A 27432-nucleotide genomic window follows, 5' to 3' on the forward strand; every position below is an offset into this window, starting at 1 on the left:
TCCAGGCCAGTCTGGGTGGGCAGGTGGGCAGGAGAGGCTCCGTGCTCCACGTGGACATGTCCCCCGGAGAATCCGAGCCTCTGCAGAGCGGGCTGTGCACTGGTTCCCCACAGGGTCAGTTCCTGTTCTCAGCTTCCAGCAAAGGGGAAACTGAGTGGGAATCTTCTCGGGGAAATAAAATAGCTCCCCAAAGCTCGTCAAATCTTTGGCCAGCAGTCCGGAAAAAAACATTCAGAGGAAAGAATGTGGTTGCCTCTGGGGAGCCTCCCAGGTGGGAGGAAGACTCAGGGTGGGCTGCTCAGAGATCATCATAACCAAGAGCCTGTTTCTTCAGGTGGCTGTTTCTGGGGTAGAAATCCACAATATCAGACTTATCATTTTCACTCTCCTAAGTTTCCAAGTTGGCAGCACTAAGTACATTCACGTGGTTGCACAACCACCACCAGCATTTCCTGAACTTTGTCCATCCCAAACAGGAACGCTGGCCCCGTTAACTAATAACTCCCCATTCCCTCCTTCCCTGGGGAACTTCTTGTCAAGGTTCTGTGTCCATGAATCGGTCTGTCCTGGGTGTTTGGGTAAACGCAGTCACGCAGTGTGTCATCTGTGTCTGACCTCTTTGCTCGGCATTGTGTGTCCCCGGGTCATCCACTGGTGTGGGCCAGCATTACACTGCTGTTTCTGGCTAGATAACGTTCTGGGGGTGGGTGGGTGGGATGTGCCATGTTTTATCTACTCATCTGTTCGTGGACACATGGCTTGTTTCCGCTTGAAATTCATGTTTGAGTGTGGGCAGCTAACAAGGACGGTGTTATTCTTGGGGAGAAGTGAAGCCCGACTGATCAAGTCCCCTGCGATGACGTACACCCTGGCCCTTCCTCGATCCCTCGGGGGACTGACCGCTCCTGCTCTTTCAAGACTCAATTATTAATCTGATCAAGAGCAATGAACTTAGTAGGACTCTTAGGTTGTGGGGCAGTGGGACAGCAGGAAAGCTGGACTCAAAGCCTGGCTTGTTCTGTGACCCATGACTGCCCCTCTGGCCCACGTGTCCTTACCTGCACGCTCAGACACTCCCGCTCCCATGCCTGGCAGGGTGGCAGGTCAGCAAGTTCTTTTTCTGAGAATCTGTCCCCACTGTGCTTAATTTATTTTGTGAACAGTGATACTATATGCATATAGCAAAAAAACCTAAATAGCGCAAAATACGATTTCAGTGACCAGTATGTTTCTTTCCCACCCTGAGAGCTTGGCTTTGCCCCTGTGCTCTCTCCCTCTGTCTCTGTCCTGCCTCACACTCCAGGGATGCAGTGTAGACCTGGGCTCTATACCCTGCCTTTTCTCCACAGGGTAATATTGTATCCTAGAGATTGTTTCATGCTGATACACAGAGAGCTGTTGCTCTCCTGCAGGACACACTGTAATGATTTAGTGTCTCCTGCAAGTGGATAGTTAGATTTTGTCCAATCTTTTGCTACTTGCTACTCGCTATTCTTGGACACATGCCTTGTGTTCCTTAGGGAGCACACCTGCTGGGCAAGTTCTCAGACTTCCCCTTCTCTTTGCAGCCACTGTTTGGGAGCCTGGTAGGAGGGTAGGAGCACAGTGAGCCAGGTCCCCAAAGCTGTCTGGGGGCTTTGGGCCTGCCTGCTCTGGGACACCCTCTCCTTATCCTCATTCTCTGTGTCCTCCTGCTCCCACACCTCAGAGCCTGCTCTTGGGAAAGGGTCTAAAGCCTGGTGTCCAGGGCACCTGGGTGGCTCAGCGCTGGAGCGTCTGCCTTCATCTCAGGTCGTGATCCCGGGGTCCTGAATCGGGTTCTCACAGGGGAGCCCACTTCTCCCTCTGCCTATGTCTGCCTCTCTCTGTGTGTCTCTCATGAATAAATAAAATCTTAAAAAAAAAAAAAAAGCCTGATATCCTAAGCCTTAGAAGGACTTAGCATCAAGGAGTGGTTTTTAAACTTTTATTTGCATTTAAACCCTTTATACAAACAAGGTTATCTTATGCTCCCTGTATGGGAAAGAACTGGTCCCCCTGAAGCACTAGAGGGGGATGAGGGCCCACTCTGGTCTTCTATCTATGCACATATTTTAAAATCACTGGTTTCAAGTATTCCTTAGACTCTCTAATGTCAGAGTGGAGATCCCTCAGAGATTTTTGACTTCAGTCCTCTTATTTTACTCTTTTGGGCAGAGCTCAGAGAAGGGCAGTGGTGAGCCAGGACTCACAGAGGTCCTGCTCCTGCCCCTCTGCTTTGGAGGGGTCTACTTTTTGAAACTCTGCACATTTCACTAGAAGGTGGTGTGCTGGGGCATGAGTCCTCTCTGAGAAGGTGAGGAGGGTGTTGGTGGTTGGGACTGTGGCCACTGAACCTACAGACTGTCCCTTCAAGGCCTGTAAAGGTGGACATCAGTGTCCTGAGTGTGGGGATGCCCACTCTCACCTGCCCCCACGGTTGCCCCAAGGGCAGGCCAGGCAGAGGAAAGGGCAAGGGGAGGCCTCACGGTAGCTTGTGTCTATTCTACAGGTTCCCCACTGCTGTTGCTCTGGGAGGGCCTTCCTCTCCATCTGCCCTCTAGTTTCCAGTCCATGGCCTGGTGGAGAATGCCCATGGAGGTAACTGAGGGCACAGACAGCAATTCTTCCTTCTCAGTCTACTCTGATGTGGTCTCTTCAATCTTCACAGCTCTGCTGCTTGGGGCCCCATCTCGTAGCTGGTCTGGGAGGCATGGGAGGAGGGATGCCTCCTGGGGCCACAGAGCCAGCAGCCGGTGGTACCCGTGTGGGCTAGCCTTTTGGTCATCTCTGTTGATGTTAATGCTGCTCCGAGACCTTGGCTACAACCCCTGCCGAGGGATGGTCCTAGGTGGCCAGATGCTGGCTTCCCGTGAGGGTGGCATCAGCTATCTCCACCAGAGGCTAGGACTGGCCAGCACTTGCAGGGGGTCCTGGGACTCCCAAACACTGGACCTCGTATCCCCAGCTTCCTTGGGGGTCTGGCCTTGGGGCAGGACCCCAAGGCTACAAGTCTCACAGGGCCAGACACAATGCCAGCAGGAATTGAGGCAAGATGAAGCAGGTAGAAGAGGCAGAGAGAAAACCAGTTCGTATTGAGCAACAAACTTCTAAAAGTCTGCATTTCTTGCTTTTTAAAAGATGTATTATTTGAGAGCGAGCAAGTGAGCATCAGGGAGCAATAGAGGGAGAGGGAGAGAGGGTCTTCAGCTGACTCCACAGCACAGATTCCCATGTGGGGCTGGATCTTGCCACCCTGAGATCCGGACCTGAGCTGAAACCAAGAGTCCACGTTCCCCGGACTGGGCCATTCAGGTGTCCCAGCACGTCTGTCCTGGGTGGCGGCTGGCAACCGCAGGTGGGTGTGGAGTGGATCAGTGCTGGCCACAGGCTCTCTGGGCCCCAACCACAACCACCGGCCAGCTGATTCCCTTGTGCGGCCCAGTCTGGGACCTAGAAGCCAGGTCCAGCGGCCTCCTGCGGGGTCTGCCGTTTGTCCCGTCCAGCTCACCTCCAGGGCAGCAGAGGCCCAGGTGAGATGGTCTGGGTGACATGCCCGGCGCACCCTGGTCAGACCCTGGCTTTTCCAGCCCAGGCAGGGCTCTGGCCGCCGTCCCTGCTCCTTAGAGCAAAGCCCTCAGGGCAGAGAGGGCGGAGGTGGCCCGGTTCTGCGGCTGCGACCACCCCGCGGTCCCCAGGGGGCGCTGCTCGCTCGCGTCTACACCAGCAAAGCGAAAGTCGCTCCGGCCACGCGGGGCGCCGTGGCGCGTGGGGTGCTGCCCGGGGAGCGCGGGGCCGGCCGGGCCCCCCTCCGCGCTCGGCCCGGGGCTCTCTCGGCTGGGGGGGCCTCTGGGGCTCCGGGGCGCGCGGGCCGCGCGGGGGCGCGGAGGGGCGCGGAGGGGCGCGGAGGGGCGCGGAGGGGCGCGGAGGGGCGCGGAGGGGCGCGGGCGCGCCGACCGTCGGGGCAGCGCGGGGGCGGGCACGCCGCGCGGGGCGGGCGGGGGCCGAGCTTATAAAGGCCTGCGGGCGGGGGGGCGGGAGCGCACCGCCCAGCCGCGGTCCGGCCCTGCTCGGCCTCCGCCAGCCGCCCAGAGCCGCGCGCTGCGCTCCGCCGCGGGGCAGGGCTGGCACCGGAGCAGGCTTGGGGGGCCCCGGGCGGCGGCGGAGCGCGAGGCGGAGGACGAGGACGCGCTCGGGGGTCCTGGCCGCGGCACGTGCGGCGCCCGCCCTGTGCGCCATGTCCCCTTAGCGCCGCGGCGGCACCGAGACCCCGGGCCCCCGGGCATGGAGCGGCACGTGCTCGGCGCCGTCCTCTACTGGCTGCTGCTGCCCTTGGCACTCCTGGCTGGTGAGTGGGCGCGGGCGGGGGTCGGGGCCCGGCGAGAGCTGCGGCCCCGCTCCCCACCTCGCGGCCGGACGCCCCAGCAGACTCCCCGGGACGCGCGGCCCGCATTCCAGGAGCATGAGAGCGCCGGGGAGGCCGGGAGGCGGGGAGGCCGGGAGGCGGGGAGGCCGGGGGGCCGGGGGGCCGGGGGGCCGGGGGGCCGGGGGGCCGGGGAGGCCGGGGCTCCGTCCCCTCGCCAGGCCTGGAGGGCGGCGGCGGGGTGGGGGGTGAGGTGGCAGCCGGGCGCCCTCGGGGGCCGGTCGGTCAGCGCGCGGACAGCAGCCGGTGCCTCCGCGGGGACGCGGGGGAGTCGGGGCGCCGAGGGGCTGCTCTGCTCGCGGGGAAGGGCTGCAGGGCTGAGGAGGGGGCACGAATCTTTTTCTCTCTTTCGTGTTTAAAAAAAAACCCAAAAAACAAAAACAAAAACAAAAAAAAACAAAAAAGCGCAAACTTGCATCATGACTTCCTGACCAATCTGGGAGAAGGCGGGCTTCCTGCCTGGAGCTGTTTAATCTGGAGCCTCCGGAGCAGAACTAACATCGTCTGTGCCCTCAGCTCGCCCGGCCCCACCCCCGCGGCCTGGGGCAGGCCTGTGCTTTGGGAAAGATACTTTAGGCTCCTCCCCGCCCTTCCCCTGCCCTGGCCGACTCTTCAGGGTCTGTCCAGGGCTGGAGGAGGAACCCCCCAAGGCTCTGATTCGGTATTAAAGCCGGGGATCCTCAACCCTGGCCTCAGTGTCTCCTGCCCGCGGTGCTCATCAGTGCCCCCAGGACGCTGGGTGCTGCTGCGGCCTCCCCCTCTGCAGCCCTCCTGGCCTCTCTGTGCCCCGGGGAGAGCACCCCAGAACTCCTGAAATGCTTCACGTGGTCCTCAGCCCCTGCACGTGGGGTTGTCTGCACCAGCCCCACGGGTGTGAGCTGGAAAGCAGTCTGATTAAATTGGTTCAGGGAAACGTGGAATGCTTTGCCTTGTGGAAGTCTGTCTGTGACGTGGAAATCTGTCAGACCGAGGTGGGTGGGGGTGTTTTTATCCTGAAAGCCCTCCCAGCGCCTCTTGCGTCCCTCCAGGTGGGCCTCTGCCAACCCCTGTTATAGGTAGCAGTGAGCTTCCCTGGGGACCAGGAATGTGCGGGAGCCAGAGAGGCCTGCATTTTGGCTCCCAAACAGACTCTGTTTTGATTTGTAACAGAGAAAGATGGTGAAAGAGGGAAATTTTCAGGACAGGAATCAATGGAAACCATTGAGGTCGGAGAGGAGAGTTTGAGTCAGCCCTGTGTGGACAGGGCGGCCTGGGATCAGCTCAGGGGAGCGTGCAGGGTCACCTGGACTGGACATCATATTGACTGGCTTTCCTCCTCTTGCCTCTAGAAAGCCAGATGTACAGACAAGCAGACTAGACCTAGCTGGAGGGGGCTGTGTGTGTGTGTGTGTGTGTGTGTAAACGGGTAAGCTTCTGGAAGGCCAGGTTTACTTCTGACTGCTGTGCTACGCACCTGTGGCTTCAGCCTGGTCTCACGGGTGGGAAGGGAACCCGTTGTGGGGGGGTACTGTGGAGGCGAGGGCCCTTCCTGTAGGACTCACCTCCCTGCAGGTGGTGGAGTCTCCTGGTGCAGGAGGGCAGACTTTTCCTGTAACAAGCCAAATAGTAAATATTTTCACATCGTGAACTCTTCTGATATTCTTTCCGACCGTTAAAACGTGTAAACACTGTTCATAGCTTGCGGGCTGTACCAAAACAGGTGGTAGAGCCAGAGTGGGCCCAAGGGCCAGAGTTTGTTGGCTTGCTACTGAGTCAGGGCTCCTGGGTCCTCGGGCTCCTGGGTCCTCGGGCTCCTGGCTTGTGGCTGTGTGAGTGACAGGGAGCGCTCTTGTTCTCTGGATGCTTCTGCTGGTGCAGGGCTCCCACCTGGGCCATCCTGTAGTCACCTGGGAGCTTTTCAGCTACTGATGATGAGTTCACTATATTCTTTTTCAGTTTTCCTGTAAACCTAAAACTGCCCTCCAAATAAAGTCTGTTTTTGTTTTTGTATTTGTTTTAAAAAAAAACCTGATGCCCAGGTCATGCCTCACACTCAATCTGTGCCCGGTTGTAGGGCTTGGGCTTTGACGTTTTTCTTCGGCTCTGGGAGAGGCTGGTGTGGATCTGATGGAGAGCCGGGCGGTGACACCTGAGACTTGGGCTGGCTCTCCCGTCCTGGGCGTGGGCAGCTCCCAGGGGACCCTCCTGCTGTCCCGCTGATGGTCAGGCCCAGCTGCCCGGCTGGAGCCATTGGCTCTGCGGCTCTCTGTGGACCTCCTCATTCTGTGATAGGCTTGGGCTAGAAACGGCTAGCTCTGCAGTGTTTTGGAGGCAAGCGTGTGGATGCTGGAGGAGGCGTTTGGATATTAGTCATGGGTGCCCGGTGCGGGCCCAGGCAGCAGCCGTGGGGAGGGCTTGAGTCATCGGAGTGCCCCTCAATTACCCCAGGCCACTCCTCGAACAGCCCAACTGTACCTTGGCAGAGACTCTCCAGCAGGGATGCTGGCCTCAGATGATCATCCCCCCACCCCACCCCTGTCCCCATCGTCCCTGAGCCCTGGGGGGAGAAGACCCAGAGCTGGAAACTTCTAGGGAGATGTCTGGGCAGCACAATTTGTGATTCCCAGAGAATAGGCCACACCTCCTGACTCTTGACCTAGCAGGGGTGGCCAGAAAATTCCCATCGTGGTCTGAGAGGAGGTGGGTACAGCTTGGTAACTGTCACCGACTACGGGAAACCCATGTGCTGTGGCAGTATGGCTTCTCCCTGTGGGACTCCCACTGTGCCTGGGGCATCACCTGTGCTACACTGTCACTGAGAAGTGTTACCGTGTAGAATGGGCACTTCCTTCTCTTCATCATTACCGTCTGACGCTCTTGTGATCAGACAGGAAGGCAGTGGGAGGATGGATTTGCTAATTGGGGGAAAGGGGAGAGGGGGTGTGGGGACTGGCACTGTGCTTCAGGCCAGCATGGAGCCTGGGATTGTCCCATCCCGGGGCCGTGCTCTTCAGGTGCACCCACACCCGGGTGGCCATGGAGCTGGAGGTAGACACTGCCTCTCTGAGGCCCCTGGGAAGATGGAGTGAGTCAGTAGGCCTGAGGAGTCTGGTGGATAGGCTCCCAGGTGTGCGTGTACACTTGTGTGCCTGTTGAGGGAGGGGCAGGGCCCACCGAGGAGCTGATGACGGGCCACCTGTGGTCACCGCACTAGGAGCAGGACCTAGAGAGCCCCACATTGGCCAGGAAGGGTCCTGCAGAGGAAGTGTCTTCTCTGGGGGTGGGAGGAGTCCCCGGGCTCAGATCCTGGCCCCAGGGCTGCTTCCTGGGCGGTGTCTCCTGTTCTGACCGAGCACTAAATTTGCTCCTGTGCTCAGAGATGAAGGGAAAGAGGGGCCAGCCTTCTCGCCTCCACCTTGATGGGCCCAGCAGCTCTGAGCACAGCCCCAGGGACAGCCTCCTGTGCTGGTGTCCTGACATGGGGCCAGCCCCCCAGAGGGCAGTGGATGCCCCTTCCTCTGCCACCAGTGTCTTCAGGGCCTACTGTGAGCCTCCTCTTAAAGAATGCCATTCCTGACCACTCTGGTCCTCAGAAACCCCCTTCATCTTACAGTGCAACAAAATGTTGGTCTTTTCTGTGTTACCTATTTTAGAAACATGTAGACGTTATTTATGTAGATTCTTTTTAAGATTTTATTTATTTGTTTGAGAGAGACAGTAAGCAAGCAGGGGGAGGGGCAGCGGGACAAGCTGATGCCCCACTGAACACAGAGCCCACGCGGAAGGGCCCTATCCCAGGACCCCGAGATCCGAAATCCAACTGACTGAGCCACCCAGGTGCCCCATGTGGGTTCTTATTTTAACGTAGATCTTCTTCCTTCTGGTTCTCAAAGCACTTGTGTACTTCTTCGTGGTAAAGACTTCAAGCATTCCAGAAGCAATTAATAAGGCAGCACGCATCTGCCGTGCCGTAGATCCATGGCGAGTGTCTGCCTCCTGCTTTCCTGCGGGGCAGGGGTGGGGGTGGGGAGAGGCAGAGCAGGGTGGCTGGCTGCCTGTCCTGCCTAGCTTGAAGCCTTCTGGGGAGGTGGGCGGGGCAGGGCAGGACCACTGCTCTACACCTGAGCTCTGTCCGGATCCTGACCTTTGAACTTCTCCGAGTTTAGCTTGTTTTCTCCATGAGGAACCCAGTGGGTGGGGAACTTAATTTACTCACCTGAGATCATGCAGGTAGGAAGTGATGAAGCTAGGGATGAAGTGTTTCTTGTCCTAGAGCAGGTGAGCCCACACCTGCTGGCATGATGTTACCTGTAGGGGAACGTGGGGTGACAGGTCTCTGGGAGGCGTAGCTGATTTTGCTGGAGGGGTTTGTGTCCTGCTCTGAATGAACTTGTCAGGCCCTCACCACTCTCCCAGCCTGTAAAGGAGATAATAAAAGTTTGAAGGCGGCTTCCAGGTCTCTAATCTCTGTGGTGTCTAGGGCTCTGGATGGGAGCAGGGGGTGGCCAGCCCTCCCACACACAGTCCCGGGGGGCCAGGAGCCCCAGAGCGCTTTCCCAGATGTGCCGGCACTTCAGGCCTAAGTGCTGGTGGTCAGCAGCCAGGCCAGGTGTCTGGGGAGCAGAGTGGAAGGGGTCCCCAGGCCTGGGGTCCCGGGCACACAGGGTTGCCCTGTCAGCCGCCGTCAGTTCCCAGGGAGCGGGGAGGAGGTGTGTGCCCAGTGGGCTAAGGAATGGAGGGTCTCTGCAGCTTGTTCCCCCCCTCCGCCCCGGCCACCATGCGCTCCACACCCCCCCCCCCCAACAGATTCTGGAGTGTTTCCCAGATTCATTCAAGTGTTCTTTTATCCAGATCTCGTGGGACAGAGCCCTGGCCAGGAGCCAAGAGCCTGAGCTCTGTTTTGGTGCTAATGGTGGTGGATGTGGGCAAGGGCTCTGGGGCTCATTCCTCTCCCCTTCTCACAGGCCATGCCTCCTCTGCTTGCAGAGGGTCATCTGGGATCCCACGGCTCCCGGTGCTTTGGTCTCTAAGTGCCTTGTTGGGTGTGTTCATGAGGCACTGTGCAAGGGACGGGTGGGAGGAAAGCCATGCAGCGAAGCCACCATGCAGGAGTCCCCACATACCTCCCGCAGCGCCGTGTCCCCCGTAGTGTCACGTAGAGCAAAGTCCAGGCTGGGCATGAGCCGGGCAGGCTGGGGGCACAGCGGAGCACCTGGCGAGGACAGAAGCTGGCAGCCAGGCTGGGGGCCCCTGTCTGGATGGGGCACTAATCCCTCAATGGTGACGGGTGGGGGCGGGAGGCGTGCAGGAAGGGGCTGGGTGGACAGTTGGGGTGGAGGCTTCCCGCTTTGATTTTCTGTTTACTTTTTATTTTTTTATCTTTTAAAGATTTTATTTATTTATTCATGAGACAGACAGAGAGAGAGAGAGAGAGAGAGAGAGAGAGAGAAGAGAGAGGCAGAGACACAGGCAGAGGGAGAAGCAGGCTCCATGCAGGGAGCCTGATGTGGGACTCGATCCAGGGTCTCCAGGATCAGGTCCTGGGCCGAAGGTGGCGCTAAACCGCTGAGCCACCTGGGCTGCCCCTTCTGTTTACTTTTAATTACACGAGTAATATATGAGTACTTTCCATGGAACAGTGATGTCGTGCTCAGATATGGTGACGCGTCCTCCTTAATTCTCTGAACCTGTCGCCTGGTGCTCTGGAAGGAAGGCCCCAGGCTGTGTGCTCCTGTTCTAGCATAAACAGATGCGCCCTGGGGGCCTCAGTCTCCCCTGCCATTTTCAGTGAAGGGGTCTCTGAGTTACTGTGGCTCCTGGGTGTCTAGGGTCACGCTGCTGCTGTCCTCGAGTGCGAGTGTCTCTTGGGAATGGAAGCCGAGAAGCTTCCCCTTTTGTCCGGGAGCAGATGAGGCTGAGACGGAACGGCTCCCCTCAGCCTGAGGGGAAGCCACCACCCACTTGGGGACGTGAGAGCCACCCCGCGCGACCAGGCAGCTGTCCCAGCCGGGCCAGGCCCCGGGTGACGCCAGGGCACCCTCAGGCCGACGTGGGTGTCCTCCTGCTTCCCTGCAGCGTCTCGCGGGGACTGTGCTCAGTGGGGTGGGTCGATGTTTCTGGTGTGTTTTAATAACATAATTATAGGGGGGGTATTTTTAGGTTCCCCATAACGGGCCAGCTGTTTACCAGGCCCGATCTGCGCGCTGTTTTTCTCCATGAGTATATATAGTCAGGGCCACTTCTCCTTCCTCGCGTTCAGGCTAAAGGGAGCCCGGCTGCCTGAGCCACCTCCTGTGGTTTCCTTTGCCGGCGAAGGGGTGGCTGCAGTGGCCTCCCAGCCCGCCGCTAGGGAGGAGCCGCCCCACACGGGGGCCTGGAGGCCTGGGCGCTCTTCAGACCGCCAGCCCGCCCCACGGCGCCCATGTGGGAGCTGGTCTGTCCCTCCCCCTTGCCGTGCTTGCTGTGGGGACAGGGCAAAGCAGGAGAGGACCCGGTCGGGGGGTCCCCAGGCAGGCAGCCCGACCCCGGGGACAAGCTGTAGGGCCCGGCCCATCAGCCTGTTCTGCTCCTGTCCTCCTCACTCATGTATCTGATTTCTCTTTATGCCTGAAACACCGTTGAGACACATCACCGTAACAACATTAAAGCCAGTTTTATTATTTTTTTGTTTAGGATTTATTTATGTATCAAAGAGAGAGAGCACGCTGGTGAGTGTGCAAGTGCTCCAGCTGGGGGAGGGACCGAGGGAAGAAGAGAGAATCTCAGGCAGTTTCCCTTCGGAGTGGTCCCAAGACCCTGAGGTCAGGATTTGAGCCCAAATCAAGAGTCAGACACTTAACCACCGGAGCCACCCAGGCACCCCTAAAGGGAGCTTTTAATGGGAAACAGCAGCCCATTTCGGTGCCCGCTGAGCCACCCTCTGCTTGTCCTTTCCTACATGCGGTGGGCTGGCTCACAGCTCCTAGGGGGCACTCCAGAGGGCCAGGCTTTGTCCCAAGGGAGGTCTGTGTCCCGTGGCAGAGAGGAGGTGCTCTCATGCTGTCCCCCAGAGGAGCAGAGGACACACCATGCTGAGGTGCTGGCTCCCCTGCAGACTCGCACCTGTGCCATCTGCTGGACATTGCAGATGCCTTCGGTCTGTACTGGCATGCCACCTTTGCCAGTGCAAACGTCCCCAGGTGGCAGCTCCCCAGCCCCTCCCAACCTGCCAGCCCTCCATCTGCACCTGCCCTAGACCTTGCTCCATGGCCTTGTCCCTGAGCTTATCCAGCCGCCCCTCCAGCTGACAGGTCGTTTGGGCACAAACCCCTGTGTCATGTCTCTGGCTCAGTGTCCCCCCCCCCCCCCCCCGATGCCCCCTGCAACCTCCACCTACCTTGCATGCTCCTGTGGCAGCCAATCTGGGTGTGAAGTGTCTCCTGGGTCTCCTCGGTCTGTCTGCATCACCCTCACACCAAGTGATGCTCATCACATGTGATATCTCTTGTGATGTGCCTCTAAAAGTTACCTGCTTAGAAACGTTGTATTGCAGGTCTTTATTTTTTATTCATGGGCATTCTTTTTGGGTCTAGATTCTAAACTTTTCATCAGCTGTGTGTACTGCAAATGTTTTCTTACTTTTGGCTTGCTGATTCTAATCTTTTTTTTTATTTTTTTAAATTTTTTTTTTAATTTTTTTATTTATTTATGATAGGCACACAGTGAGAGAGAGAGAGAGGCAGAGAGACATAGGCAGAGGGAGAAGCAGGCTCCATGCACCGGGAGCCTGATGTGGGATTCGATCCCGAGTCTCCAGGATCGCGCCCTGGGCCAAAGGCAGGCGCCAAACCGCTGCGCCACCCAGGGATCCCTTTTTTTTTATTTTTTTAAAAAGGATTTTATTTATTTATTTATGAGAGATACAGAGAGAGGCAGAGACATAGGCAGAGGGAGAAGCAAGCTCCATGCAGGAGCCTGATGCGGGTCTCGATCCTGGAACTCCAGGATCACATCCTGAGCCAAAGGCAGATGCTCCACCACTGAGCCACCTAGGTGTCCCTAATCTTTTTTTTTTTTTTTTTTTTAAGATCCTGTTTATTTATTTGACAGAAAGTGAGCACAGCAGGGGAAGGGGCAGAGGGAGAGGGAGAAGCAGACTCACACCACCCCTCAGCAGGGAGCCCGATGTGGTCTTGATCCCAGGACCTAGAGATCATTACCTGAGTCAAAGGCAGATGCTCAACCACTGAGCCACCTGGGCTCCTCTCTGATCCTTTTCTTAAGTGTCTAATCAGGAGTAGGCAACCATAATTCCAAGTCCCGTTAGCTTGTCATGTGCTGTGTTTATGGGGTCGCCTTCCCACCACCACATCCTCCTCTGCCCGGTGTGCTGTGACTGCAGCCTGGGTGCTGGCACTTGGCAGGCTTCTTGGTGTGTCCTGCCTGGCAGCCTTGTGCTCTGACTAGATCCTCCACTCCTTCTGGGGCACCTCCTGTTCATCCCCGGCCTCCTGCTCAGACCTCTCCCCCCAGGACCTCTGACCCACGGTCTTCCGGAGACTGCCTGCTGTCACCTGCTGTTGTCCTGGGGCTGCCACCATGGCTGGGACTCTGGTCAGCCCGGCCTCCCCTGGGCTGTCTGTTGGGTGAAGTGGGTTTCTTTCATCTGCTGGTGGGCCTCCTGCTCCATTGTCCCCCGTTGTTCTGGGACACAGCGAACACCTGTGTGCACAGCATGTTTTCCTTCTCCCAACTGTCTCCCCTCAGGATAAGGTCCCTGGAGTCGCACCACTGACTCCAGGTCTGGGCAGCCCCAAGGCCTACAGACGTTGCATCTGGTGTGCCCCACTAGGTCCTCCAGTCCCCGACTCCGCCTCTGTGTTCATGATGTCCTCGAGCTCTCAGCACCTGCCTGGCAGATGAGCTGCCTGCAGGTCCTTGCCCAGGCCCACCCCAGTTCCCGCTTCCTTTCCTGCCTCCTGGACCAGCACGGTCGTGTGGGCCGTAGGAGGCGCATACGCAGAGGCTCTGGACGCCTGTCACATGGACACTTTTCGAGGCTGCCCTCTGATGCTCCAGGTGTCAGGGGTCACAGCCACCCCCTGATTCCTGAGCCCTGTGTAGTGACACTTCCTGTCCTGCCTCAGAAACTGTGTCCTGGACCTTATCACCGGGCACATCTTGGTAGCCCAGGGCGAGGTGGCTGGGATGGGCCCTAATCTCTGAAGGTCAGAAGCAGGGCCTCAGCAGTATGGGGGAACATGGGGGCACTCGCTAGTGTATGTGGTGATCCAGGGACAGGGGCTCGGAGGCCCCATGGGGAGCCTCAGGGCCAGGCAGCCCCAGTGCTTTGGCAGTGGGCACTCTGCTTATTACTCTCACCTTGGCAAAGACTGTCCTGCTTCAAGGGGTGGGTGGGCCTCCTGAGGATGACCCCAGCCACCACGGAAGCAACATGTGGGGGTGTCGTCTGGCTGGGAGGCTGTTCCACATGGGATCCTGGACCCTGGGGGGGAGAAGGGGAGCCCTGGGCCCTGTATCCCTATGTCCTGTGCCTGAGGCCCTCCTTTCCTTGTGGAGGCAGCACCTGTCCATTCATCCTGTCCACTGAGGGGGTCTGTATTCCGCTCACTTGACTCCCTGCCCGTCTTCTCCTGTGCTCTCTTGCCCCATGGTCCCTGCCCTCTGTTGTCAGAGGGCATGCTGTCCACTCAGTCAGGATCCCCAGACCCCTGTGTGAAAAGCAAGGGACAAGGTCAGGAGCTGAGTCCTGTGCCAGGGCCACAGGGGACACATCCCTTGGAATCTAGGAGACCCTGGGTCCCAAGGCAGAGAGAGGACTCCAGAGGAGGCCAGACACGCTAGGGGCTGGACAGGCTGTGCCATTTTCCAGAGCCCGATGGATGCTCTAGGCATCCCGAGGGGCCAGGAGCCACTGTGCCCATCTTGTGTCTTGGGGTGGGGAGGAGGCCCTGCGGTGGTGTTGAGATGAAGTGGCCCCTGTGGGGAGGCCGGTGCTGCCCAGGGTACAGGCCAGCAGAAGGCGGGTTCCAGCAGGGTGGCCTCAGTGGCTCCACCTTTGCCCAGGGTGACTTGAGGTTGTGGACAGAGAGGGGTCGTCTCCTCGAGAAGGTGGGGGGGGCATGGTGACTGTTTGACGGGAAGGAAACCCAAGCACTGTGCTCTCTCTGGCGGGGGGGCTTCCAGGGCATGCAGGGTTGGCAGGCTGTCTGGCAGTTATTGCAACTGGGGGCAGTGTCCTCATCAAATTGTCCTCGGTGGTGGCACCTGCTGGCAGCAGGGTCACATGAGTGCACGCAGCTGTCCGGGCCACCGGGCAACAGGGCTTGTCCCCAGCTTCCTCGCTGGCCACCATGCTGGGGTCAGGGACATCCACATGCGATGATGTTGGCCGCGGAGACACGAGGTGCTGGACCCCAGGGCCTCGGCAGTAGCGGTTTGGTCTTACCAGTGGCCTTGCAGGGAGTGGCCCCGCTCCATGTGCCTGGAGAGTGGGGGGCCTGCTGGGGTAGCCTTGGGACCTCATGACCTCTGCCGTGTCCTGAATGCTGTCCCTGGGGCTCTCGCAGCTGCAGCCATGCTGGGACACAGGCTCAAGTGTGGGTGCGTGCTCCTGTGTTCCATGACTGCCAGGTAGCGAGAGTCCCCAGACCTGGAGGTTTGCGAGGCCATGTGTGGGAGACTGTGGGACGGGAAAGCATGGGCAGAAGCTTCTGCACGCCGGTCCCTCAGACCCAGCTGCTGGGCGCCCTGGGACGAGTTACACCACCTCTCTGAGCCACGAGCTCCGCGCCTGCAGAAGTAGGACATACCTCCCCAGTGTGTTGCAGGCGGGCCCTTCCATCCGGGGGCCTCTCTATGTCCCAGTCATAAGAAGAGCACCTGCCCTGCTTAGCCTTGTGGCCCTCGGGGTGACCCGCCAGGTGGCTTGGGCTAAGGGACCTTGTGAAGTTTATCTGAGAGGCAAGAAGGGTGCCGCCTCAGGCTGCGCTGGTGAGGAATCTGAATCAGCTGGTCCTGAGGTGGGAGGGCTGCACCTGCGGCCGCCCGGCATAGCATGCCACAGAGCTAATTAGGGAGCTCCTCAAAGCACGTCTGTGCTCTCACCGGGGTGGAATCTGGGGCAGCACGGTGATGTCCCAAAGCCGAGGTGGTGGCTGGTGGGGGGAAGATGCTGAGCTGCAGGCCCCCATGGGTGGGGACAGTGGAACCTGCTGGATTGGGCTGAGTCATGGGCTGCTGGGCACTCCTGCAGGACAGCAGCAGATGCATGTCATGGTTGATGTTTGGGCTGCCAGCAGGAGGGTCCTTCCCAGCCCGGAATGCAGGTGGCCCAGGGTGGAGGGGAGTGGTTGGGGCAGGCATGTCACTGTCCTTACCCGGAGCCCTTGCTTGTGGCTGGAGGGCGCCTGTGCTGGCAGCTACCTCTCCCATCCCCTTACAGGGGAGGGTTCCCGTGGCCCCTCCGCCCCCCGCCCCTGCCCCCAGAAGGAGGATGCCTGTGAAGCTCCAGGGCAGAGAGCTTGGCCTCTGGAGACCACTCCCTGCTCTCAGGTTGGAGTTGGTGATGGAAGGAGCAGGACAGTGGCCCTCCAGCCGCCGCCCCAGGGCCACCCATTCTCATGCATCCTCTGAGGGACCAGCCAGAGATTCAGCTTGAAGAGGATGAAGTTCCAAGTCCCGCCGCTGGAAGCTGGCACTGGCCTCGTGCCTGGTCAGAGAAGCATGTGTGTGGCTGGCATCAGGGGACCAGGAGATGGTTCAGTGGGGATGGGTGCCAGGCTGTCCCCATGGTGCCCGTGCAGGTCCCTGTCAGGCTCTCACAGGGCCCCACTAGACCCAGGCTGCGAGGACAGAATTGTGTCTTTTGGCCGGCAGAGTAGGTGGGGTGGGACCCCAGCCAGTGGACATCATGTGTGCTTGTGGATGGGAATGGCCCTGGCCTTGGGGGCCTCTCGGTGGGAGGGACACCATGGGGGAGGCATGAGGAGAGGTTTCTGCAGACCTGCAGGTGCCCAGGACAGAGAGAAGAGAGGGCAGGCCCCCACACTAGGCTTCTCCGGGCCTCAGTGGTTTCTCGCCGTCAGTGGCAGCAGCTAGAGGAGGTGCACTTGAGCCATGCGGCCCTTCTGTGTGTCAGTGGGGACCCGGGGGACACAGCAGCCTGGGGGTGGGCCTGGCCTCATGCCCTTGAGACCTTGTCTCTCCTGCCACTTGGAGCCTATGGGGTCTCAGAGCTCAGCCCTGACCTTTAGGAACAGGAGCGAGCAGGTGGCAGTAGGCCTGCTTGGGGCCAGGGCCTCACAGCTTTGGACAGGTAGCTGAGTCTCCCAGACCTGGCATCACTGTCAGGCTCCAGCAAGCTTTGTGTTAACAGAGAAAAGCCTGCTGGTGTCATAGCATGAGAGTCAGCCGATACTAGTACCATGCCCATGGCAGTACACTGGCGTCACACAGGCCAATTCCCAGGTGGGTGGGGTCAGCGTCCCCGCTGTACAGCGTGCAGACTCAGGGGTAGCTTCTGGCCAAGGCCTGATGCCGCCAGGCTGCCAGGTCAGGACCAGGTCCTCGAAGGTAGTGGCAACTCTGGTTCTTTCTGACCTGCCCATTGTGGGTGGCAGCCTCAAGGGAACAGCTGCCCCTGGACAACCATCCTGGAACAGGGTCCAGCTGAGATGGGGGGGTGGACACGAGCCAGCCAGTTCCTCACTGCTGGGAAGGGCCCTTTGTCCCCAAGCCTCCCCTGGGGTCGAGGCTTTGACCCTGGGAAGTGGAGCTGGCCGAGGTCAGCTGGCTCCACCAGCCAGACTGACTGAGCCCTCCTGCCTCCCAGGCCCCCTCTCCATGGCCTCCCAAGACCCCCTTGGGTGTCTGCTGCTTGCTGCACTGTTAGGAATTAGATTAGTTTCCATAAAAACAGGATGCAGTGGGCGAGCCGGCAGCGCGTCCCTCTTTTTCCAGGAACTGAACATATAGCGCTGGCCAGGCCAGCCCTGTCCCCACCCGCCATCTCCCCCAGGGCGTGAGGAGCTGCACTCTCTGCTCTCAAAGTGACTGCTTAATCAGTTCTGGGGACTGTGTTCCATCACCAGGAGCCAGCGCCGACCGTGGCCCTTGGCTTGGCGGGGCTGCAGTGCTGGGCAAGCCTTGGGGCTGCCCACGATGGCATGGTGCTTCAGACCTTGGTCTGGAGGGCATGTGGAACAAAGGAGGTCGGGGGGAGCTGGGCCAGGGGTGAGGGCACACCTGTCACCAGTGCAGTGGGGAGCTGGGTCCTGAGGCAGGCTGCCCACAGCTCAGTTGGGAGGGGCGGGTCCAGCCTGGTGTGTCACTCACTGGCGGAGTGATCTTGGGCTGTGACTTCCCTTCTGTGAGCGGGCAGCAGCAGGGCCTCTCTCCACCGAGGGCTTGTGTTGGAAGGGCGGCCCTGCCTTGGCTGAGCTGCTGGCACACGTGGTGCTTGGCGCTTGGTGGGGACCTGAGATGTGGGGGGTGGGGGCTTTCCAGGGAGGCCTGGGCTTCATGCCTCAGGAAGCAGAAGGGCAGGGCTGTGTGGGCCTCTGCGCCCTCAGCCTCCAGTAGGGCCTCTGGCTTCATTCTCTTGGGAACTCAGGGATGGCCCAGATGGTCTTGCAGGAGGCCTGGCCTCGCACCTCCTTTTGTTCTTTCCTGCCCCAGACAGACCACAGCTGCAGGCCCGAATGCCCTCTTGGAAGTGACCCTGGATGGATTCCGGAGCTCAGAAGTGGCTCTTTCTGGAAGGATATCCTGAAATCCTAGAGGAGGGAGTGGGATCGCAGGGAAATGAGCTGAGGCAGCTTAGCATCGTGGACCCTGTAAAATCTCCGATGGCAGAGCACATGCAGGCGTGAGGCTTGGAAGCAGGTGTTTATTGCCTTCTGCGCTGCTCTGCGTCCAAACCTCAGAGTGGAGGACAGGGAAGTGAGTGTTGGGTGTGCTGTTCAGGGCACCTCACATGAGCAGGGGACAGAACCCCGTGCCTCCCTGTGCCTCGATGCTCCCGGGGCTGCTCTCCTGTGTGGGGCCAGGCTGCTTGTTGGGAGCAGACCATGTTGATTTTTCCCTTGCTCATATCATGAGCTTGTTGAATTTCCAGAGAACACGCGGGGCCTCTGGCAGCCTGTCCCCCCAGGCCTGCAGCCACCTGGGCCTGGGCCGCAGAGCCAGCCTAGAAGCTCGGCACCGGTGGGGCAGTCAGAGCAGTGGGGCCAGAGGGACCAGGATGCGTAGGTCATCCTCCACTGGAAGCTGTACACATGCACACGCACACACATGGGGGAGCAAGGAAGGCGTCTGTGACAGGCCCGGGCTCCCGAGGCAGGCAGGGAATTCAGGCAAGGGTGGATGTTGCAATCCTGAGTCCACATTCCACAGGGCAGCCCCAGAGATTCCTTCTTTCCCAGGGGCCTCCTCTGCTCGGTTCATCCGGTTGGCTCATGGAGGGTCATCTGCTTTGCTTACAGTCAATGGATTCAAATGTGAAACAGCTTCCCCAGGTTGACGCAGAAGCCACCACACCCAGCCCGGCCCGTTACAAAGGCACGTCCTGGGACAGTGCACTGTGCTGGTTGGCTCAGGACATATCTCTCATCACACCCCCGGGCTCTCTGACAGGTCCCCTGACCTCCTGCCTGATCCAGAATGCAGATTGCAGCTCAGGTTCGCCAAGGCCACCCCCAGCAATACCTGTCATCTGGTCCTCACACTGTCTCTGCAAGGGGCTTGCACGCTATTTGTGGGGTGCCTTCTGAGGGTAGGCTCTGTGCTGGGGTGGATGTTTGCTGGGGAGGAAGGGTCAAAGGGGCCAATGCCCAACGACCCATTTCTCTAAGAGGGAGAAAAAGCCAGACAGTGGGAAGGCGGAACCAGGGTTAGGGACTCCCATATAAAGACACAGGTGAGGACCGCCACCACCCAGAGCCCCCAGCCCCCACATTCCCTCAGCCCTGCAGAGGGCCTTTGTCCCCTTCCCCCACCTGGCCAGTGACTCCGCCTGGCCTGCCAGTGGGAGGTGCCCGGGTGGCATTCCTCCCTCTTGCCGGGAAGGGCCCCCAGAGAGCAGGGCCAACTGGGCTCTGCTCTGCGGCTGCCCGTTTGCACAAGCCAGACTGGAGAGGCTGAGACTCAGGGTGCTGTGGGCTGGCTGAGTCACAAGGGTGAGGTTCTGAGTCAGCACCCCAACCCCGAGTCTTGGACTTATGGCTGGGGAGATTGAACACTTGGCCTGCCTGGGGCAGACCCCCATGTTTGGAAGGGCAGCCCTGGCCCTGAGGGTGGCCACCAGATTCACCACTTAACAGTGGCCCAGAAGCTCCTCCAAAGCCCCGCCTGCTGCAGTAGAGTGGACAATGTCTTCGTCCTGGAGGTAGGGCGGTGGACACGAGCCAGCCAGTTCCTCACTGCCGGGACTTCAGGACGGCTGCCCGAGGCCAAAGGAGTGGGGGCTCCACATGGCAGGAACAGAAAGCTGTTGTTCTTGAAGAGGAGGCCCCAGGTCACACTGTCAGGTTGGATGCAGCATCAAGACACAGGTGTGAGGGGTCTGAGTGACTCGGTTAGATGTGTGACTCTTGATGTCAGCTCAGGTCATGATCTTGGGGTTGCAGGGATCGAGCCCTGCATGGGGCTCTGTGCTCAGTGGGGAGTCTGCCCCCCCCCCCCCATTCACACTCACACCTTCTCTCTAAAATAAATAAATACGTCTTTTTTTAAAAAACCAAAATACAAAAGACAGACACAGCCAGTAGGTTGTGATGAACGGTCATGTCACCTGCTCCTTCTGACTTGGAAAAAGCGCATCAGGTCCTTTAGGTCTCTAGACAACCTTCTGGAGAGTGGATTCTGAGTCTAGGGCACATCCCTGTTCCTGGAGAGCTTGAGCTGCCACTGAATTCTCAGGTGATGCTGGTGGCCTGGCCTGGGAACCCACTTTAAGGACCACAGCTGAACAGAGTGGGTTCTTTTTCTTTTCTTTTTTTTTTTAATAGAGTGGGTTCTGCTACAATTTGGCACTGCTGGATAGAGGGGTCATAGCGGATCCATTCTGTGGTGGAGACGCAGAGTGGCATACTGCCTTCCCCTGGGTTTCCTGAGAGCATTTCCACCCCAGGGCCTTTGCACTGGACCATCCTCTGCAGGATCTCCAGGCCCAGGTCCCATCTACCCCCAGGGGAAAGGCTTGTTCTCATCCTGCTTCTTTGTGCACTATTTAGTCGTCCACCGTTGCCCCCAGGAGACTGTGCACCGAGGCAGATCTCCGGCTCTCATGCCGGTCTTCAACACTCCTGGGCTTAGGCCTGAGCCTAACATGGGCAGGTCACATGTGTTTATCATCTGGGGTCTGCGGCAGGTGTGGACTCTCGTGCCAGCTCGCTGCCCTGGCTGTTTGCGCTCACCCCAGAGCTGTCTGGTCACCTTGTTGGTCACCCTCTGGCCTGAGGTAGCCGACCTTGTCCTGGGACAGCTCCAGGTGGGGCTGTTGTCCAGGGCAGGGGAGTGGCCCCTGTGCTATATGGTGGGTTCTGTCGCTGTGTGAGGGGTGGGTGGCCTGCGCTCACACCTGCAGGGGCAAGGTGCACAGCTGAGGTGGAGAGGCCTGTGTCTTGGCTCAGGAGAGTCCCCGTGTGCTGTGGCCTTGTGACAGCCATCATTTCAGGTACTGTTGGGGTGCCTCTTGGGGGACCTAGCTGTCTTATCAATTAGCCTGGAATTTTGGTCTGGGGGTAAGGCAGCAACGGCAGCTTGGTTTACCCAGAGCCTACTGCTGTCTCGATCTGCTCCAATCGGCTCGGCCCATGAGGTCTCTGGACGAGGGCCTGAGGGCTGGTCTGAGACCAGGGCATCAGGTGCATGTGCTAGGTCACGAGGGGGCAGGCTTCACACCTTCTTCTTTGGTTTTATTTATTCACTTAATTTTAATTTTTGAGAGAAAGGGAGGGAGTGTGAGTAAGGGGAGGGGCAGAGGGTAAGGATCTTGAGCCCTAATGCAGGGCTCCATCCCGCAGTCCTGAGGTCACTGTCTGAGCTGAAATTAAGTCAGATGCTTGACCGACTCAGCTGCCCAGACGCCCTCTTTTTCCATTTTGTTTTATTTTACTTTTTAAAGACTTTATTTATTTATTCACGAGAGTGACATACAGAGGCAGAAACATAGGCAGAGGGAGAAGCATGCTCCCTTTGGGGAGCCTGATGTGGGACTTAATCCCAGGACCCTGGGATCATGCCCTGAGCCGAAGGCAGACGCTCAACCACCCAGAAGCCACCCAGGTATCCTTCTTCTGTTTTAAAGTGGACTCTGGTTCCTGAAGCCCCCTGATGCTCCAGAGACCGCCCTGCTGCCCCAAGCCGAGCTGACTGCTATACAGTCCATCTCCTAGATCCTCGGTCACCTGGGAGGACAGGGTCATACCTGCTACCCCCACTGTCTAGACGGGGGACAGAGGCTCACAGAGGAGTGGTGGCTTCTAGCCAGCCTGGCGCCTCCCACCTTCAACTGCCCTCTTCCACAGACGTGGGGCCCTCATCCTAGGAGGATGTTGGTGCCTGCTGGCCATGGGGCACTGGGCAGACCTGTATCCCAGGCTGGAGCTCCAGGTGTCCCCCGTTTTAGGGGGCATGTCCTGACACTGCCCAGGGCTCTGCAGGGGGCAGGGTGGGGTATGCCTGTCTGGAGCAGACTCTGTCCTATGACCTGACCTGTGGGATGTGAGGTGGCCATCCAGGGATGAGGCAGGCACAGCTGTCAGGGCCAGGTCTCCACACCGATGCCTGGGTCTGCTTGTCACAGTCTGGGGTGCAGCTCTGCAGAGAACCCCTTTCCTTGTGGCTGGAGGAGGTCCTGCCTGACCCTGGAAGTCTCAGTGACAGGGACTCAGGAGAGCAGGGACCTGAGGAGCTGACGGGGGGCCCTGGACAGGCCTGGCCCAGGCGGCTCCAGGCCAGACAGCTTCAGGCGCCCCCCCCCCCCCCCCCCCCCCCCGCCAACATGGTAGGGGGTTTCCTTTGTTGCTGTGAGTTGTGGCCCCAAGCTCTGGGTGGCCTGAGGTGGGGGATGTAGACGTGGGTGGGGGTGCCATGTGGGGCTTGGGCCATCCAATCCCTCCCTGGGGGCTCCGCCCCCGCATGTTTACCTGTGGCCACAGCAGGATGGCCTGCCTGGGAGGGCCGTCCCCGTGGAATGCAGGCCCCACCCGAGCCTGAAGCCTCAGCCTCTATGCCTGAGCGCCTCTGCTGGCAGGTCATATGGGCTAGTGGCCGGGTGCTGACCCTGCTGGGGCACAGCCCACAACAAGCAACAGGCCCTGGTCCCCGTGTTTTCCAGGGAAGCTCCGCAGGTCCTGGTCCCGGGAGGGAGCCACCAGAGTCTGATGTGAGGGGCAGTTCTGCTGGCAGGGTGGGGGCCTTTGTGCAGTGCCAGGGGTCTCCACTTCCTAGCACTTGAGTGGGGGTGTGAGTGGCTGCCAGGGGAGAAGCATGAGGAATGCAGAGCCCTGTCAGTGCTCCCGGCCCCAACGTGACCCACAGAGCAGGGGTGCCCACCGTGTGGACCGTGTGGTGGCTCCACTTACGACACTTCGGGGTCAGAGGGTCTGCAGATGGTCACGCAGCTGGGCTTCCCACACCACCGACCAGCCTGCTTCAGGGTGCCTGATCTGCATAGCAGGGGCCTCGTGGCATCAGTCAGGTCTCCGGATGCCTGGACCCCCGTGGGTCCTGCCCTCACCCGTGCCGTCCTGCACTGTTGCTCTGCAGCTGCCCTCCTCACCTCTGAAGCCGCTTGGAAGGGCAGTCTGGTGAGGCTGGAAGGGCGCCTGGGCTCCCCGACCCATGAGGACTGGGTGGGAGGCCTGTGCTGGGTGTCTCTGGGTACCCCGTTGCTGTCCCCAGCCCACAGTGGCCACTGGGTCCCCCCTCAGGCCTGGGAGTCACCATAGCTTCATGGAGCTGGCCCGGGGAGGGGCCCTGCCCTCTGAAGTCAGGAGAGCCATAAAACCCAGTGTCCCGGCCCGTGCTAATTAAACCCTCGGCTGCAGCAGGGCCCTGGGCTCTTGGCCGGGTTCCGAGTAGGTAACGCAGTGTCCTTGGCATCGGCTGCGGAGGCCCTCGCGGTGTCCTGGGCCACCCCACGGGGCCCTCGCGGTGCATCGCCCTATCCTCTGCTGACTTCAGGCCAGCTCCCATCTCGGGACAGGGAAGGACCCTCGGAAGGCCTCCTGGGTCTTAGAGCTTTGTAAACTGGTCGCAGCTGGTGCTCTGTATCCCTGAGGCCAGCCTGCAGGCACCCCCTTTTCTGGGCCTGAGTGGCGCCATAGTGGAGCCACCCAGGGACAGCAGAGTGGGCCCCTCACTGAGGTTGGCTTCCTGGGTGGAGGGTGGCAGGGGCATGGCGCCCTGGGGTGCAGGGAGTGTTTCATGGGGGAGAGGTGCAGGCGGTGGGAATGTGTGAGTGGAGCATGCAGGTGCAGGTGCCGGGGGTTCCTGCAGGGCCTGTGGGCCTTGCTTGGGTGGCCAGTGAGGTGGGGGAGCCCCTTGGGTTCCCTTTCCCCCGCTGCCTTTGGCTCGTGCTCCATGGGTGCCAGCCTATACTTGCCTTCCATGACCACGGTCCTGTCCCCAGAGGGGAAGGGGGACTCTGGTCAGGCCAGCTCCCTCCCAGGCCGACCTCCCCATCTTCCTCTTTCAGAAAGGTGGGATAGATCCAAACCTCTGGTCCTTCTGGGTCAGGGCCTGGCTTCAGGGTTTATAGGGAAGCAGGGCAGGTGTGGCCACCCGAGTGCTGTAGGGGCCAGGAGGCCCTGTCTCGAGGGCAGCACTAGGATAGGGCAAGGGACAGCCCAGCCCCTGTGCCACGTCTGTCCCCACCCCCCGCCCTCTGGCAGAAACTAGTAGGGAAGTGTTTACGGGTTTCTCCTGCAAGCCAAGTAAGGCCGAGTGAGCAGCACCCCGGACCCACGGTGGGCGGGGGTGGGAGCCTTGGGGCTCGGATCGAGACTGCTCCCCACTGCTGCAGCCCCTGGCTAGGCAGTGGTCACCTGGGACCCTGACCCACAGTCCCTGGGCCCCACCTGGCCTCCCCAGGGCTTTGCCAGGCTGGTGGCAGAAGGCAGGCCTGAGAGGTACCTGTCCGGGGCAGGAGAGGGTAAGTCTACTCTTGCCGCTGCCACGGTGCCTTGGGGACTCGGATGAGTCGTGCCCCCACCAGCCCGTGGCCGCTGTGTAGCAGGAATGCCCGAGCCACACGTCTGACGCCTTCTGTGCTGTGTCCCTCCCAGTCTTTCATCTCTAGGGCCTGTTCACTTGTTAACCACCCAGGACACATGATGAGAAAAGGACCCTCTACTCAGGGGAACACCAACTGCCACTGGGTAAAGTCCCATCCGGGATTGTATGTGCATTGACACGCATGAATCCTGTTTCTGTTTTGGTTTACACAAGAGGAATCCTGTGCACAGGTGGCGGGGGCGATGTGGGTGTGGTGTTGGGGTGCCTGAGGGTAGGCCTGCGTTCATCCTCTCCTGCCTTGAGCTGGGCGCTGTTCTCTGGCAGGGGACCCGGAGGGTGCACAGTTGGGGTCCCCCCACCAGTGGAGGAAACAGGCACACAGAGTCACCTGCAGAGCCACCAGATTTCAGACTCCGGCCCCTTGGCTCCCCAGTTTCACAGGTTGGGAGCCCGAAGCCCAGAGGAGGGTGAAGACGTTTGCTGCTATGTTGTACACCTGCTTCCAGACCACCCAGCCTGCAGCCTCGGCCCATCTTGCTGTGACCGAGTGGCCCAGGCCCCGTCCTCAGGGCCTCACCCCTGCAAGAGGGTGGCGGGAAGAAGGGGAAGTGCCTCGCTCTCTGAGGTCCTGGCACCCCTGAGAGGGACCTGCTGGAAGGATGGGCAGCTCTGCCCAGGCCCTGGTGTGGCCCCGCCCACCCGTAGCTGCCCCCACAGACCTGCTAGCCCTGGAACAACCCTCTCTGCCCCATGTCCCTCCTGTAGGCTCTCCTGTAGGCCATGGGTGGTGGCCCTCATCCAGGCCTCCTGGCCTCTCCTAGAGACACTGTCCTTTCAGCTTCTCGTGCTGACACGGGCCCTGGCGTGACATCAGAGCTTCTGTCCCCCGGCAGCCGGAGGCCCCGTGAGCCCCTGAGGTCACTAAGTCCACGCTGACCTCTGCCTTTCCACACTGCTTCCGCTCGGCGTGCAGCGCCGGCCTGTGGGTCCTGCCAGCAGTGTTTGTTTCCTGGAGCCCCCCTGCGGGTGGTACTGAGATGCCCACCTCGGGGTCATCGAAGCCCCTGTTGGCATGTGAAGTGGTCACACCTCACCCCTATGACCTTTCATGCTGCGGGTGCTTTGTTCATCCTGCTTTACAGACTGGGAAACAGGCTCAGCTGCACTTCTGCAGGAGGGAGGTGGTGGCAAAGGTCGAGACCCACCTGACACCCAGGCCGGCTGCAGGGGACCCGTCCCAGGAACCCTGTGCTGATGCGGGGTCCCTCGGGTCCCCCCGTGGGGGGGGGGCCGTGGGGTCCTGCCCTGTGCATGGAATGTCCCAGCTGAGCACTATGGTGTCCCTGCCTTCCCTTCCTGACCTGGCTGCAGCTGAGCCCCCAGTTCTGTCACCTGAGGGATGGGGGGGTGAGGGGGGATCCAGGGACTGCTTGCTGGAGGTGGCCGTGTGGGCTCTGGCCTGCTGTGGGAGGGTCTGTAAAGGGTTAAGCATGTGCTGGCGGGGGTGGGGGGGGGGGCGCGTGAGGGGCCAGGCAGGAGGGAGCCCTTTCCTGCCCAGCCAGGCTAGCTCCCCCCCCACCCCCAACCTATTGTTCCTGGCTCGGGAAGAGGCATATTTCCCCCATGAGGTCACAGGCCAGCCTGGGCAGCCTGGGTGGGGAGGTGGGGGCTGACTGGGCAGGGCAGGCCAGGTCCCCTCCAGCTGAGTTTCTTCCTTCTCTGCATTAGCCTGGGGCTCACCAAGACTTTCTCTGGCCTTGCCCCAGTCTGAGTTGTCTGCAAGGCCCAAGGACATGCCGCCTCTTCCAGGCAGCGTGCTCTGATACCCTGGGCCGCCTCTGCAGCCACAGGCGCACTGAGCCCGGCAGCCTCGATGGCTGGGTGGAGCACTCCCGGAGCCCTGCCTGTGGACCTGAGTCCGGCTGTACCCTGCAGAGGCCTTTCCTCTCTGGGACCCTCCCCATCCTCATCTGAACTGAGGGGGATTGTGAGCAGTGGCCTGGTTCCGCTCCTGCGGCCTGTTTGCCTCTGCTCCCTTGCTGGCCAGCCTCCTGCCCTGTCCCCGGTCCCTGACATTGGGGAGGGCGGCTGGCTGGGAATGGGACCTGAGCCCCTTCTGTTACCCTAGCTGCCCTGCTGGAGCTGGGAGCCAGCGGGCCACCGTCCCTCACTCACGTCCCTGGGGCCGGTGTCCAGTGCTGTCCGAGTGCCACCCACCTGCCTGGTGCCAGCCTGATGGCAGAAGAGGAGTGAGGGGTGGCAGCCGGGCTGGCCCTTCACATGGACCGTCTCCACACGAGCTGGTGTGCTCCAGTGGCACTGGTGGCCTGCCCCCCGAGACATCCCAGGGTACCTCCGAAAGGTGGAGACGCCACCTCCTAGGGCACACACGGCCTCTCCCTCCCCTTCTTGCTGTGTCCCCATCCACCAAGCCCAGACCATGCCTTCCACCGGGCCAGTCACATGTGTTGGGAGCCCAAGTGAACAACAGAGAAGTGAAGGGGTGGGGGGCGGGGGGGGGTCACCTGGTACCCCCCCCCCCACCTGCCCAGCTGGCCCTCTGACCCTGCTCTTCCTGATTCTTCATCTCCAATTTCCTGCTTTGGGCAGATAAGCCTCTCAGAGATTCTTTCCTTCCTGCTCAGCCTGGGTGTGGGGAGAGGCCGGGGACTGTTCGGCTCCATAGGCAGCAGCAGACCGTGCTCTGGCCCCTGCTCCGTGGGCTCTGGTTCCTGACATCCCTTACTGAATGCGGGAGATGTTTGTCTATG

General features: G+C 60.1%; 1 protein-coding gene across 8 annotated transcripts in view; it reads left to right on the forward strand.

Annotated features, from left to right (window-relative positions):
- PIEZO1 (piezo type mechanosensitive ion channel component 1 (Er blood group)) overlaps window positions 1–27432 on the forward strand; it is a 64418-nt gene that overhangs the window by 5337 nt on the left and 31649 nt on the right. The window contains exon 1 of one of the 8 annotated variants that reach the window (XM_026004976.2): window positions 4068–4366. The exons of 6 other annotated variants lie outside the window; for them this stretch is intronic. In XM_026004976.2, the coding sequence (XP_025860761.1) occupies window positions 4303–4366 (64 nt within the window). In that variant the 5' untranslated portion in view covers window positions 4068–4302. Of the gene's footprint in view, window positions 1–4067; window positions 4367–27432 lie in introns of those variants that run through there. One more of the 8 variants, XM_026004980.2, reaches the window with a different exon arrangement.

This window comes from Vulpes vulpes, chromosome 12 (genome assembly GCF_048418805.1).
Source record: "Vulpes vulpes isolate BD-2025 chromosome 12, VulVul3, whole genome shotgun sequence".
NCBI lineage: Eukaryota > Metazoa > Chordata > Mammalia > Carnivora > Canidae > Vulpes > Vulpes vulpes.